The 16,203-nt window shown below is 38.3% G+C and overlaps 1 protein-coding gene across 3 annotated transcripts in view; it reads left to right on the plus strand.

The window, feature by feature from the left end:
- Positions 1–16,203, plus strand: part of atf2 (activating transcription factor 2) — a 43,411-nt gene that overhangs the window by 20,651 nt on the left and 6,557 nt on the right. For 2 of the 3 annotated variants that reach the window (XM_063006694.1, XM_063006693.1), the window contains exons 10-11: positions 830–1,036; positions 5,909–6,014. In XM_063006694.1, coding sequence (XP_062862764.1) covers positions 830–1,036; positions 5,909–6,014 — 313 coding nt within the window. Of the gene's footprint in view, positions 1–829; positions 1,037–5,908; positions 6,015–12,663; positions 14,471–16,203 lie in introns of those variants that run through there. The other variant, XM_063006692.1, reaches the window with a different exon arrangement.

Genomic DNA, 16,203 nt, shown 5'->3' on the forward strand with positions numbered 1-16,203 from the left:
GCAAGGTCCATTGAAGACAGGGTGTTAGGTAGTCTGGCAAGGCTGGTTATCATTCTCTTAAGGAGAATCTTTGTGCTAAAGAATCTCACAACAAGATTTGGGATTGAACAAGACTGAAATCAAGCATGGCTTAAGCCACTGTTTTTGTAAACCCAAAACATGTAAACAAGCCAAGTTTTCAATGTAAAGGTATAAGAAATAGACAATTTATAAGAAGTAGACAAAGAAATTCTTATTTTACTGCACTGTCACTTAACTGACATATCATCAGGTAATATCAACTCAAATAGACAGTTCACAAGTTATTTTCTGACTGTGTCCCAAATCGCTCTCTGTCCTACTTATTGTGTAACAAATGGATTTGGAGTGCACCTATTAGATATAATATTTAGTCCAGTATGTGATTAGGAAGGATTCCGCTTTCAATGCCATTGTTTTTAAGTCTTCAAGAGGCTTTCATTGGCATATACAGTTAAAACTATTTTAGCCATTGTTTGAGTTTTTATTCTTATTCATTTTAAGCCAATATTACTTGACAAATTGTCCAGACATTAATGTGGATCGATTAAAGTCTTGTCCTTTTCTTTAAGGTTAATTGTGTCCTGTTATCAGGTATGATCCATGTTGCAATAGTGATTATCACAATCATTCATCAGTTAGCAATTTAAAGTCATCTGTTATTTTAGTGTAGACCACAATGCTGATAGTAAGTATTAAATTAAATGTTTCTTTGTATTATAATTTACATATAAGATGATGTTGTTTACGTGTGCATGTGTGGTGAGGTTTATTAATTATGTCGTTTGTGTTTATTGCTGTGTGTTTACAGGCATCACCAGCCCCTCCTGCTCAGCACACACCCAGCACAGGTGGGAGACGGCGCCGGTCCACCACTGAAGACCCTGACGAGAAAAGGCGGAAGTTTTTGGAGAGGAACAGAGCGGCAGCCTCACGCTGCAGACAGAAACGGAAAGTGTGGGTACAGAGTCTAGAGAACAAAGCAGAAGACCTGAATTCTGTGAATGGACAACTTCAGGTACACATTGAACATCAAGACTGCTATGGCATCTATCACTTACACTCAGGGATCAGAGTTTTTTAAGATATGGAGCGGTCCCATAGGACCATATTAAATCAACCTTTCCAATTAAACCAATTTCCTTCTGACACGACCTGCTGTGCAGTCTGCAGTGGTTACATCACATCCTGCTGATTCCACATAAGTGCAACAGCTTTACATGAAAGAAATGCACTTGAAGTAATCAATATTGCTTTAGGTATGCTTGCTGGGTGAAGTCCAACAACTAGAGGTTTGTGGTGGTGTTGTAGGGAGTATGTAAGACTGGTGAAATTTTAAACTTTCACATTGAAAAAAGTAAATCAATAAGTAACCATAGTAATGTAATATTTTATTAAGACCTCACAAGGAAAAAGTTACAGAAGTTGATTTATTTACTGTGTCTCATATCATGTAATAATAAATGCATGAAAAGACAATCATTGCACTATCGCCTCACAGCATGAAGGTCCTGGGTTCAATCCCCAGGTAGGGCGGTCCGGGTCCTTTCTGTGCAGAGTTCTGTGCATGTTCTCCCCGTGTCTGCGTGGGTTTCCTACGGGTGTTCCGGTTTCCTCTCACAGTCCAAAAACATGCAGCCAGGCTAATTGGAGACACTGAATTGTCCTATAGGTACCTAGCTGCTAGGATGCATAAACCAGTGCATTGTAGTGCCGGTCCCAAGCCCGGATAAATAGGGAGGGTTGTGTCAGGAAGGGCATTCGGCGTAAAAACTGTACCAAATCAACAATACGGATCACGATCCGCCGGCGACCCCTAACGGGAGCAGCCGAGGAAATAGATAGCGATGATAAGACAATCATTATGAGAAAAAATCCCTTATAGGCACATAAACACATGACCTGTAAATATATTTAGAATTTACTTTACATGTAATTTTGCCAACAACCTTTACAACTAATCTTGTTTATTTAACCTGAATTCATTTATTTTTTAGTTTAAAATAAAACATAGTTTTTCAAATTTGTGTTAGCAGTTACAGACTAGAACCACACTTTCTGCTCTTTAAAAAAGGTAATAACAAGTTAAAAATAAAATGTGGAAATTATGTACACACTTTTTAATGGATAGCTAATTTGAATATGATTTAAAAAAAAGTGTGAAACACATATTAATAGTAAACAATAATAAAAATGAAATAGGGTATCTGAACTAGTTTTAGAATTTAAGTATTATTATTATTACAAGTTGTAGTAGTAATAGTAGTAGTATTTATTATTGTTATTTTAATTAATTTAATAAATAAAATAATAGTATTTAATATATTTTAATTTAATAAGTATAAATAAATTATATCATGTTTGTGTTTAATTTTTTGTGTTACGTGCTAGTACGTTCTGTAGGTGATGGAATTTATCTGCTGTAGTGACAAAATCATTAATGGTGATTAAGAAATGTGCTGTTATGACAGCTATGGTAAATGTGTGTGTGTGCGTGTGTATGTGCGTGTGTGTGCCTTTGCGCGTACGTGTGTGTGATTAGCGTCCTGCATTGATACATCCCTGTCAATAAAGACATTTCCTCCAGATGTCATCGGCACACAAGCGTGTCGTCTCTTCTGTCTGTGCATTTAAGAGCTGGCCCTGGAACTCTCCCAGGGAAACCCGTCTCTTTTAACCGCCATTTTGCAGCAGGCAATTAGGATCCGCTCCTGACAAGTTCGAAACAGTTCACGTAACTGTTGTCTCCACTGATAGGGACGTGCTAAGCTATGAGGCGACGTGTTCCAGACAATTTAATGAGATGTGCCGCTGTTTATTTGCGTGCTGTCTGTCCTGTTGGTCCATTAAGGGGTGGGGGGAGAAAACTAGAGTGATTAATTTACGATGGAGAGACAAGCGGGAGGTGCTGATGAGATTGTTGTAACACCGCTTAGGGTTAAACGAACGAGCAAACGAACATGGAGAGACAAAGGGGGGTTGGAGGGAAAAAAAGGAGACGGACATGGCAGGAAATAATGGGAGTAAAACAGGATCTGTCCTCTAACGGGAACAGAGGCGAGCTTCATGCTAAGATTGAATGTGGACCATTAAGAGTGTGTTTTTCTGGGCAGTATGTTAATCAGTGCCATTAGGGTGTTGTAATGTTCTATGCCTGTTCCATTGGTTGTGCTGATCAGTGCTCAGAGCTCTAATGATGGGCGATTACTTTGACATCATCCTTAACGGGCTCTTTAACGAGGTGTCAGCACCAGCCGGCCAGCATGCTGCACAAGAACTGCATGTTTGTGGTTCTGTATGTGACTCAAAAGTAGTATTTTTTAAAACTAAAAAATAAGCTAGATACGTTTTCTCCAGATACTGTATAAATATGCAAATGATGCCAGAAATGTATCACTTAAAGGTATCTAAACAGGTAGCTGTAATTTAAGGAGTGTTATCCTTGTTTTTGCACCCATGTGTTTCCTGTCAGAGGCCTGCATGCCGGTTATATTTACTCATAATTATCTACCTAATGCCAAGCTGCCCGTTTTCCACTATCAGCAGTAGAATTGAATACTTCCTATTACAAGGACCAAACAGCATTCGATGGGCAGAGGGGTAATGGAATGAAGGCAAAATGGTGAACCAGTCAGGCTAAGGTGTAAGTGTAAGAGACCGAACGCTGGTTGTAATGGGATGTAGCAGTGCATGTGGTGAGGAGATCCATGGCTCCACCAGCTGTGTTTAAATCTGTTCCTCTCCAACCTCGCCCTGCCAGTGTTTCAAACCCTAACAGATGGAATCAAGAAAATTGGCCGCTTCTTAGCTGAATTGATTAAAGCACCAGTTTCATTTTAGATGAGAGGAGAAAGCACTTAAATCTGCCATCGAGTGGGCTCCCCCTCTCACATGCTCATGTTCCTCTAAATTCCTCTTAAAGTCACCTTCACTGTTAAACGGGGCAAATTTGACACACGCCGCACGGTGTCCCAGGGGAGCAGTAAGAAGAGAGTAAATCTTGGCAGAATGGGGCGTAGAGTTCCGCTGACGGAGGGAATAACTCTCTCCTTCTCGCGGTCTGTCTCCTTATTCTCTTTATGTTCTTATGTGTACGAAGACAAACTGATTGAATTGATAAAAAAATAATCATTTTAATGTAATTTTCATGTTTTTTCCACTGCTCTATCCTGGTCAGGGTTGTGGCAGATCCTGTTCCACTGGGCGCAAATGCAGTATCACACCCCAGACAGGACACCAATATATCACAGGGCTTTGGCATCCCCTACATTCTCAGACATAGTTAGTCATGTCTGTATGTGGAGGCCCAACCTGGCTATAGCATCGCTGGGCATTCAGACCCTAGATCCCAGGTGTAGTGGGCTAGAATAGTTTACCATTGTGCCACCCAAGCACCCTAAAAAACAAACAACAATAAAGTTGTGCTAATTTAAATATCTAGTTCTATATTGTTATTCTGTAAAAAAATTGTTTTGCATTGTTCATGTTTTGGTAGTAAATGTGATTTGATCTTTGGTTCATTGTAATTTAAGTAATCAAATATTGATGCTAGTTGTTACATAAATAATGGGATTTTCAGTTGTGCAACAGGTTTTTTTTTCTTCTCAGTGTCATTTAATTATGACCTACTTCTGTAATATAGTTGTAAACCCCTGGATTATTTGATGCAAATGCATGGTGGTCTATAATTTTATTAATAATATTTTCATGTAATAATCAAGTTGTATTTTATAGTTCAGATTTTTTAAGCTGTTACATTTATGTGCTCAATTGATTAAACAGCTTTAATCATGTTTTGTTATACCTGAGTGCAGTGGTTTTAGATTTTTATTTTTACATATGGTGTCGCATCAATGATGTTTTTCTTTCTTGTGCCCAGTAGGACTTGTAAATTATAAAAAATGTTTAAAGTGAATTCCTTTGGCCAATGAAATTTTAAATGGGGAAAAAAGAAACACACCCATAGTTTTAAGTAAAACTTCTCAAGTGTACATAAACAGCAAGAAGTCTAGTTAATATTATATATAATAAATGGATGATGATTCTAACAGCATTTATTTAGAAAAGTAAAGCGAACAGAATTTATTCATAAATGTGGTTTTTCTATTGAACATTTAAATAAACATTATCTATGTCTATTATTAGAATTAAATAAAATACAGAATTAAATAAAATATCAATAAAAATCACTGCAGTTGTATTTAAAAACAGAAGTAAGCTTGTATGTCAAATCAGTTTGGTGATTACAATAAGAAATAATTGACTTCTTTTATGCATTAATTATATAATTTATTATATTATAATGTGTATAAGATATTTAAAGGGTGTTTAAGAGAAAAGTGTGAAATTGTCTTAAGCAGTTTGTTTTGGATTTGCTTTGTTTCAAATTTGCTATCAGTGGGAAAATGGAAAAGACCTTCAGGACCTTAATATTGTTTGTCACTCTTATGTTTTCATTTGAAGTGGTTACAGTAAATTGACAAAAGAGGATCTTTCTATTTCTTCTATTTAACAATAGTTTAATAAGTCTAGTAAGAGTATTTTATTGAACCAAATAACAACAAATAAATGTGTAAATTTTTACACATTGTAAGATTTTATTTTTTTAGTGGGTGGAAATTCCATGAATCAAAGCTGTAATATTTAAATATTAAATGGTCCTGAAATAAATCTATCACGAGCATACACAGCATCTGCAATTTCTCAATTAAGTTTGTGGTTGTAAAAACTTAGTGGACACACATTTACATAAATGTGTAGATATTTATAATAGTGGACATGCTGTACTGCAGGGTAAATAAACCACTATTATATTAATAAAGATGTGTGGAGTCACTGTTAATGTCATAACCTGATACTAACAGGTTCTTCTCTCCATATGTTTCTGTAGAATGAGGTGTCTCTGCTGCGGAATGAGGTGGCCCAGCTCAAGCAGCTTCTTCTTGCTCATAAGGACTGTCCAGTGACGCTCATGCAGAAAAAATCTGGCTACCACTGTAAGTAATCAAATTTTAGCAAGCACTGCTATGAATAACTAAGTTTTAATTAATGTTTTCCTGATTTAAAAAAATATATTTGTAGGTTAAAGTTTTAGTTTATTTTAGTTCTAGGCTATGATTTATTGCGGGACCAGTCAAAACATGTTTGTGTTACTTTACACAAGGTAAAAAGAAGTGCAGATATAAAATCTAATTGCATGTAATATTTTAATTAATATTTAAATTGAAATTAATATTTTAACATCATCTTTTTCTTTTCAGTTAGTTTCTAATTCAGCTCAAAAACAGAGAGCAATCGTAAAGAATCTCTGACGTTTGTGAACTGAAATTAAATTCACACCCTTGATTCCTATGATAATACGTTTATATGTAAAAAAAAATTCCTAGTAATTGTGTCTTTTATTACTTCTCTGTAATACTGCTGCTTTCCACTTTAAAAGTCATCATTTATGAGTGAGTGGAGATGGAAGGGCATATGTGATTCAGGCACATCTTTGGCCGTTATGCTTTAATGACGTCTCATGAAATGAGCCGATCTGTAGCCTGTCTTCCATATGCAGCCACTTCATATCAATTTGCTGTTGTCAGTGGAATGAAGTAGCAGTTATGGGAGGCTGTGCTCACAGCAGCTTTCAGAAAGTATAAAAACTTAATAGCTGCCATTGGGTAAACAGTTTGCGTAGAGCAGTCAGCTATAGTGCATACAAGTTTTGGGTGCGAAATGACTTTCAGACCGTTGATGGCGGTGTATCAGAGACTGGTAGTGTTACCTTACTTATACTGTGATGGGATTAAGTATTTCGTTATCTTCATACTACCTGAGCATTATTCTTTTGACTTTTTACTTATAACAATGAACTAAAAAGGTATAAGCATAAACAAAAATGTTTTCAGACACTTGCCTTGGTATTTTGTTGCAATGGTTATGAGGGTCCTTCCATTGTAATTGAACATTTTAAATTAATAGTAAATAACTTGTTTTAAATGCAAGTTGTCTTGTTGAAACAAGGGTCTTTCTTCAAGTTTTTTATTTTTATTTTTAGGCTTATGAAATTAAATTCACCTCTAAATTGTCCTGGTAATTTGCTCCTTTAATGTTTTGTTCAATGACATGTCCAACCCCAGAACTGTTTTCAGCAAAGCAGCCCCATATCATGATGGTTTCACCTTCATACCTTACTGTAGGTGTGATATGTTTTGCATTAAAACCAGATCCTTTCTGTACTGTAATTGTAAAACTGTTATTTGCTTATTCTTTGTATTACTGTTGTCTCTACTGCTTTCTTATCATAAGTCTAAGAGCATTTTGTGAAACATTGTGTGGTGCTCCAGTATAGGAAGAATTACTTGTGGTTTGGACTGAATGAGATTTTTGTAGGGTTTGCTGTTGTGTAATCATTTTGCACCTGGGAACTTCAAGAAGTTTCCTTTGCTTTAGCTTGATTACTACTTATAGCTTGAAATTTTTCCAACAAATCATGTCTTAACGAACACTAGTGCTTTTTAGCAGCAGTAATATCTAGAACTTGATTGTTTTTACTGTAACCTTTACATATATGTGTTACTATAGTGACCAAGTACTTATGATGTTTGTGGAGTTTTAAATACATATTTTTCATTGATGACAAAAAATTAATGTCAGAAGACATTGGGAATTTATGCGCTGGAGGTGTATGAAATAACTAAACTGGTTGAATACTTGTTTCCCCTCACTTTATCTCCAGAACACGGTCAGAGCACGGTATGTGGTAGCCAGACTCTGACTTGTAGTGACAATGATTGCCTCCAAAATGAGTGTATTATAGCAGTGGGCCTGTCCTACAGCACCTCTGCCATCTCGCATCCACACCGTTCATTATCCGCCACCATTGTTAAAGCAGCGGGACTGACACATCTCATGCATATTGTCGAAGCGTCTATGGCCGGGTGGGATGGGGTTGTCAGGGATTGAACTCATTTGCGGGCGTCTGGTTGGTGCATTTGGGGGAATGAAGTGGGGGTTGTGGTAATGGATGAGGCCATCTTTCACTCCTGTTTGTTGTAGAAAGCAGTATGAGGGGTCATATATTAGCAGCCTGCTGAAATAAGATGGGGAAAAAACATCACACTGTCTTTGTACTTCAGTAAACAACTAGATGAGGTTTTCTAACATTTTTTGCAGCATCGAAATGTCAGATAGTCATTTCTTCTGTCAGAAAGTTCTCTAATGTGATGAAAGAACACTTTATTCAGTCGACTGAGTTATGGATTTGAGTATATGAGTAGTCTATGAAAATGCTTGTTCAGTCTCTGTACATGGTAGGTCCAGTGTTAGCAACTGGCCCACGAGGTCCAAAGGCTTTTGAATATCTTTGTTGGCCCATTTTATTATGGCTCCACAGTGGCAGGTGGGAGGGAAATTAACCAGGCTGCCCTGCAAACAAGGCAGGCCATGTATCGGCTTGGCAGTGCGCACCACCCATCTGCTCTCGCTGGTTAGATGATCAGAAACGAATGAGAGAGAGTGGAAGGCAGCATCAGGAGCCAGTATTTCAGCCTATGATAATATATCTCACCCGGTGCTCTCTTCCTTAATGCCATTAGGAGTAATTATAAGAACCTGAATATGGAGCAGAACCGCTTCTCTGATTTATGTGAAGTTCGACCTTCTTCAGAGCTTGTGACAGTGTTTAAAGCCTTCTGGCGTACACATTTGCTAAATCACCTGATCAGAACAGCATCAGTAGAGACAGTCCCGATCTGGCGCGATGCTGCAGGCATTTAAAACATTCAACCTTCTATGATACGTCTTCTAAGCTGGAATAAGAAGCACACTTAAGGAAATAGCCCCCCCGCACACACACACACACACGTTAATTATCAAGTGCCATTTCAGCGGACTTTTGCATCATTAGCTGTATTAATTATCATAGTAGTCTGCATTTTTATACGAGACGAAGAGAGGCTTTTTCCCCCCTTTCCTTTCTCATCAGGATCCAATTAATTCATTGCGATTGTAGAGCAGCTGGTGGCATTTGGACTGCAAGTCTTTGCCTCTCTCCAGTGTGAGCATCATTAAAATCAGGTGCTGTAATCATCTGTCGCTGCAGTAGTTGGCAAGGTAGCAAGAAACAAATGAGAATGCTGGGAGGGGTGCGAGGGCCCAGCCACACACCACTGCCTATAATATACCCTTATGATGTTGGTTTAAAATGACATTGTAACTTTAATTAAAGGTTACAAAGCAAGCGCCGGGAATAATAAAATGCAAAGCACGGATCAGGCTTTGAAAATGAGTTTAATAGCAATTACACATTGAATTGACTGAGTAGATGCTCGCCTGTTTATGCATGGTGTGTGCACAGGATCAGAACGGTGCACTGAACTGTTACTTGTATTAAAGTTCCCACCAGGACCTGCAGGAACTGTGCCATGGCAAAGCGCTAGCTTCGAGTATTGGGCATTGTAATGTGCATATTATATGTTTTAGTGGCTCTATCAAAGCCATTTATTACACTGCCAAAAACTGACCTGCTGTTCCAGGAGTCATGTGAGTGTATAAAATGATGCTGAGCAACTGGTTACGAAAAGTTAAATATGCTTGTGAGACTAGGTGAGATGTGTGTATTTCTTTACACTGAAGATGGTGAGCAAATTTCTGTATTAGTTTTAGCCATTTTAGTTCTGGCTGAGACTATAAGGACTATTAGTGGAAAAGCATAGCTGAACTAAAGAATGAGTTTTTAAATCCAAAGAAGTACAGAACAAGTTGCGGTAGTTTTTATTGCCACTAATGCAACTTAATTGGGCATAAAAGTTTAAAAATAAGGACATAATGTAAGAACATCTTAGATATGTTAGAGTATACGGCAGAATCACTGTATTACTACAGATTCAAGTGTTTAGACCAGAAGTATTTGGACACCTGACCATGATCTTTTCGGATATCCCATTATAAGAACAAATGGTATTAAAATAGAGAGACCTGTATGTGATCTTTTCAGCTATAACAAAAGCTACTTGTCTGAGAAGGTTTCTCACAAAACTTTGAAGTATGTCTGTAGGAATTTGTGTCCATTCAGTCAGAAGAGCATTTGTATGGCTGGGCATCGATATTGGTCAACTAAGGCTAAGTTCATGTTCCAATTCATTCCAAAGCTGTTCAGTGGAGCTGAGGTCAGAGTCTTGCTTTGTGCACAGGGTACAGTCATGCTGGAACAGATGCATTTCCTAAACTGTTGCTGTAAAGTTGGAACCATATCATTATATAATTGATTTATTACACCTGTTGGCAATTGTTGTGACTGAAACACATAAAATCTAATATTTTAGGGGGTATACCAATAGTTTTGTTTATGTAGTGTTTGTGTGTTATTAATTTTGCTAGTAATGTGCATTATTTACTACAACACCCTATTTAAAAAAGACAGGTTCTTTGTGTACTTTTAATTATTTTAGCCCCCAGTTTAAATAAATATATTGGGCGGCAAGGTGGCTCAGTGAGTAGCAAGAAGGTCCTGTGTGGAGTTTGCATGTACTCCCCGTGTCTGTGTGGGTTTCCTCTCGAGCTCCGGTTTCCTCCCACAGTCCAAAAACATGCAAATGAGGTAAACTGAAGATACTTAATTACATAATTGTCCCTGACTATGTTTGACATTAAACTTGTGAACTGATGAATCTTGTGTAACCATTAACTACCATTTCTGTCATGAATGAAACCAAAGTGTGTAAAACATGACTATAAAATCCAAATAAAAAATATTTTATTTTAGTGTTTTATTTATATATATATACAGTGTATCACAGAAGTGAGTACACCCCTCACATTTCTGCAGATATTTAAGTATATCTTTTCATGGGACAACACTGACAAAATGACACTTTGACACAATGAAAAGTAGTCTGTGTGCAGCTTATATAACAGTGTAAATTTATTCTTCCCTCAAAATAACTCAATATACAGCCATTAATGTCTACACCACCGGCAACAAAAGTGAGTACACCCCTAAGAGACTACACCCCTAAATGTCCAAATTGAGCACTGCTTGTCATTTTCCCTCCAAAATGTCATGTGACTCGTTAGTGTTACTAGGTCTCAGGTGTGCATAGGGAGCAGGTGTGTTCAATTTAGTAGTACAGCTCTCACACTCTCTCATACTGGTCACTGAAAGTTCCAACATGGCACCTCATGGCAAAGAACTCTCTGAGGATCTTAAAAGACGAATTGTTGCGCTACATGAAGATGGCCAAGGCTACAAGAAGATTGCCAACACCCTGAAACTGAGCTGCAGCACAGTGGCCAAGATCATCCAGCGTTTTAAAAGAGCAGGGTCCACTCAGAACAGACCTCGCGTTGGTCGTCCAAAGAAGCTGAGTGCACGTGCTCAGCGTCACATCCAACTGCTGTCTTTGAAAGATAGGCGCAGGAGTGCTGTCAGCATTGCTGCAGAGATTGAAAAGGTGGGGGGTCAGCCTGTCAGTGCTCAGACCATACGCCGCACACTACATCAAATTGGTCTGCATGGCTGTCACCCCAGAAGGAAGCCTCTTCTGAAGTCTCTACACAAGAAAGCCCGCAAACAGTTTGCTGAAGACATGTCAACAAAGGACATGGATTACTGGAACCATGTCCTATGGTCTGATGAGACCAAGATTAATTTGTTTGGTTCAGATGGTCTCAAGCATGTGTGGCGGCAATCAGGTGAGGAGTACAAAGATAAGTGTGTCATGCCTACAGTCAAGCATGGTGGTGGGAATGCCATGGTCTGGGGCTGCATGGGTGCAGCAGGTGTTGGGGAGTTACATTTCATTGAGGGACACATGAACTCCAATATGTACTGTGAAATACTGAAGCAGAGCATTATCCCCTCCCTCCGGAAACTGGGTCGCAGGGCAGTGTTCCAACATGATAATGACCCCAAACACACCTCTAAGACGACCACTGCTTTATTGAAGAGGCTGAGGGTAAAGGTGATGGACTGGCCAAGTATGTCTCCAGACCTAAACCCAATAGAACATCTTTGGGGCATCCTCAAGTGGAAGGTGGAGGAGCGCAAAGTCTCGAATATCCGCCAGCTCCGTGATGTCGTCATGGAGGAGTGGAAAAGCATTCCAGTGGCAACCTGTGAAGCTCTGGTAAACTCCATGCCCAGGAGAGTTAAGGCAGTTCTGGGAAATAATGGTGGCCACACAAAATATTGACACTTCAGGAACTTTCACTAAGGGGTGTACTCACTTTTGTTGCCGGTGGTTTAGACATTAATGGCTGTATATTGAGTTATTTTGAGGGAAGAATAAATTTACACTGTTATATAAGCTGCACACAGACTACTTTTCATTGTGTCAAAGTGTCATTTTGTCAGTGTTGTCCCATGAAAAGATATACTTAAATATCTGCAGAAATGTGAGGGGTGTACTCACTTTTGTGATACACTGTATATATGTGTGTGTGTGTGTGTGTGTGTCTGTGTGTGTGTGTGTGTGTGTATACACATTGTTTAAAATATTTTGACTAAAGAACTTGGATAAGTCCACATTTCAAAGTTTAGAGTTTGAAGAAGCTTTACCGAGTATTTCTTGATCAAATGTAAAAAAATTTGATGATTATTGTGAGTGCCAGAACAGCCAATGTATATCATGAAAATAATAAAAAATTATATTTTTAAAGATTTGGACGTTTCAGTGGTTGATAAGGAGGACAGCAGTGAAGAGATGTCCATCCCTAGCAGCCCTCACAACGAAGCCATCCAGCACAGTTCAGTCAGCACATCCAATGGCGTGAGCTCCTCCACAATGGCCGGCACTGCCACTGGCCCAACTACGGACCAGAGCACAGAGGGAGAGGAGTCAAATGGAGGTGTGGCAACCCAAAGTTAGCCCTCTGACAACTGAGTCTTTCTGGTTGTAACCTTTGTCCTGCCAGCCATAATGAAATGAGGTGGAAATTCTGAATCCTCATGGTTCTTCAGTCTGGAGAATCTGAGTCTGGTTATTCATTCTTAATTCTGAATTCATTTCTCATAAATTACATTTTATTAAATGTAGTGAAGATGCAAGGGGAGGCATGTAGACGGTCCATTCCTGTTTTCTACTCCATTTATGTCCTTTGCATCTTTGTTTATTTTATTTGATGTGTATTGTTAGGACTCTTAAATATTGCAATGACTGGTTCAGTGTATTTAATAGGAGTCAAATGCCATGTCTTATTTTAATAGGAAAATGATTTGAGCACTACTGCAGGGCCTACACACAGAAGGCTTCGTCACTTTTATTTATTTCTTGCCTTTTATATTTTGCACATGAGGAGAGTTTGACTGTTGACATGATCACTTCTGACGGCTTTCAGGAGCAGATTTGAACACGCGTTGTTTTATATCTGATGTTTGAGCACAGTATAAACTGATCATGGGTAAGTTTTTATTTGTGAGCAAGTAGTTGACTACTTCCATGATTGAATGTTCATTCACTAATCTGCCTGTATAAGCAAGTCTTAAGCCTCTTTGATAGAAACATTTGTGCTTTAAAAGCAATGCTTTGATCAACATTCCATGAGTAGTTTGTTCCAGTTGTGTAACTGTAGGACCTCAGTGTATATTTCATCATTCAGACATCTCTTTGATGTTGGCTTTGCTCTGTGGTGTATTTTTGTTTTTAATTTATTAGTTAGATATTTATTTGTAACTTATTAATACTGTTGAGCAGCTGTATAAAGTGATAATGTATTGTATATTATTTGGTTCAGTAGGAGGCATGAGGCTTTTTAATGAGACATTACTGATTCTCATCTGTAGTGTTCTACTTTTTAAGCACTGGTGGATTCATGAGAATTTAGTTATTTATTCAGCTTAGTTGATTATTGAATAATGCATTTTAATAAGCATTGTAAATGTCATTATTAATGATTACACTGTATGTGATTTGCAGAAATGAAGTGCGTCCATTGTGTTGGCTTCATTCTTTAAACTTAATTGCCTAAGAATAACAACAAATAATTCATTACTTGAAGAAACCCTTTAAATTGTTAATTATATATTCATTCAATAAGTAAGAAAATCTCTGTTAAGTTGAAATACAGTTATGCTTACTGACAGTTTTAGTTCAGTTAGGTTAAAATCACTTTGCCTTGATTTAAAATGAACTGCTTACTACTGTGTAGTTTTATTGGTGCATTATTTCACTTTTTTTGTTTTTTTGTCATTATGTTTGACAGGTTAATTAGTACAGTTTTTTTGTTCTGTGCTTTCTTGCATGAATGACTGAGATTCTCTGAGAGAACTGGATTGTGTTTGAATCATGTCTCCGTTGGATTATTGCAGTAAAACATGTTTAACTTTGATTCCATGTGAGGAGGCAGCAGGTTTATGTTTCTGCTGTTTGTTTAAACTCTACTACGGAAAAAGGATGTGACTTTTATTGTGTTGGCAGCAAACTTCATAATTTTGTGAAAGTTATGTATAAAGTATCATAAATTAATAAGATGTTGTAATAAATCTTTTAATATCTCTTTAAATCTATTTAAGGCTTGTGGATTTTTATGCTGTTTCTTTCTTAGTTTTCTATCAGCTGTCTGCTTGTGCTGTGCTGTTTGGTTTAGTATAGTGTGCCATCTTGTGGTGAAACAAAGAAAAAACATTACTGGAAGAACACGAGTTAGTGCAGATAATGTGTTTTATTGTGTAACTGTTTCTTTTTTTTTAATTTACAGAAAAACCACATCCCTTTTCAAATGTTTTATGTTTGTTAAGGAACTGGACTGGTAATAATAAGGTTGCCGGTTTAAGTTCCACCACTGTTGGGCCCCTGAGCAAGGCCTTTAACTCTCAATTGCTTGAAATGTATTCAGTCATAAGCGTAGGTAATAACTGTGATTTCATGTAGGTAATGTGGCAAAAGTAAGTGGACACACCTTCTAGTTGTTTAGCCTCATTGCTAACAGGTGCATGAAATCAACTGCATGCCTCCAACAATGTGACAGCAATTGCTCTTTTGGCCAAATGGCCAAAAAAACTCTCATAAACACACTACATGTTGTGGAAAACCCAACATGTAAAGGCAGTCATCGTCCCAAATTGGGGACTAACTCCATATTTATGCCTATGGTTCTGGAACAGGATGTCCATCAACATCATGGCGTCATGCTTTCCTCTCCACCAATGCCGATCCCTGCTCCGACTGAGGAGAACGAAGCTAACTCACGCCCCCTCCGACATGTGGGCGGCACGCCATATGCATCTTGTTACCTACACTTTGACGAGTGCACCCTGAGAGCACTCTTCTCATCTCTGTGCAGGCACCATCAATCAGCCAGCAGAGGTCATAGTTGCATCAGTAACGAGGAGTCCCTATCCGGCTTACTACTACCCCACCCCTATATGAACAACAGGCCAATCGTTGTTCACGTGGCTGCTCAGCCCAGCGGGCAGGCGGAGCTGAGATTCGATACGATGTATTCAAAGATCCCAGCTCTGGTTCCAGCTTGTGTTTTTACAGCTGCGCCACCCGAGCGGCCCCTGATGAGAAGTGTTAAGAGCTTTGCTTTGTAACTAGCTGGCAAAAATGCCAAATGGTGCAACTTAAAGTTTATCAGTTTATCAAATGGCTATGATTTTTAGCGTGAGAGTACCAACTTTGAAAATGAAATGTGTACTTCAGCCTTTGACTTACAGTAAATCCCAGGGTATATAGTTAGCATTAGTGGGTATATAATAAGCATTTAATTTCCGATCATGGCACCGTTATCCTTGCAGACTTGCCCAAATCACATTCTTTTAATGAACAGTTGTGGTGTTGCTCCACTAAATGCACCAAATAACATTTTTACCAGCTAGATTCAGCAAATAACTTTTGTTAGATGTACAAGTAAACTAGAATGTTGAGTGACTAGCTGGTTGCAAGAACATGCAGGTATAGACTTAATGAGCGTCAGTCCTGGAGGCCCACTGTCCTGCAAAGTTTCAAGCTTTTCTGCTCCCAACACACCTAAACCTGGGGGGTTTAATTAGCTCAATTGCAAAGGTGTGTTCAGAATAAGGAAAACTTATGCTAAACTCTGGTAAACAGTGGGTCTACAGGACTTGAGGAGAAGAGACTACCTCTACTGTCAGCATCTGGTATTGTTTCTCTGTATGTTTGATTATAAGCAGTAAAGCATTTCTTCTCACCCTTCTCTGAACACGATATCTGTCACCATGATGGGAGGTTTGTCTGG

Source organism: Trichomycterus rosablanca, chromosome 12 (genome assembly GCF_030014385.1).
Source record: "Trichomycterus rosablanca isolate fTriRos1 chromosome 12, fTriRos1.hap1, whole genome shotgun sequence".
Taxonomy (NCBI): domain Eukaryota; kingdom Metazoa; phylum Chordata; class Actinopteri; order Siluriformes; family Trichomycteridae; genus Trichomycterus; species Trichomycterus rosablanca.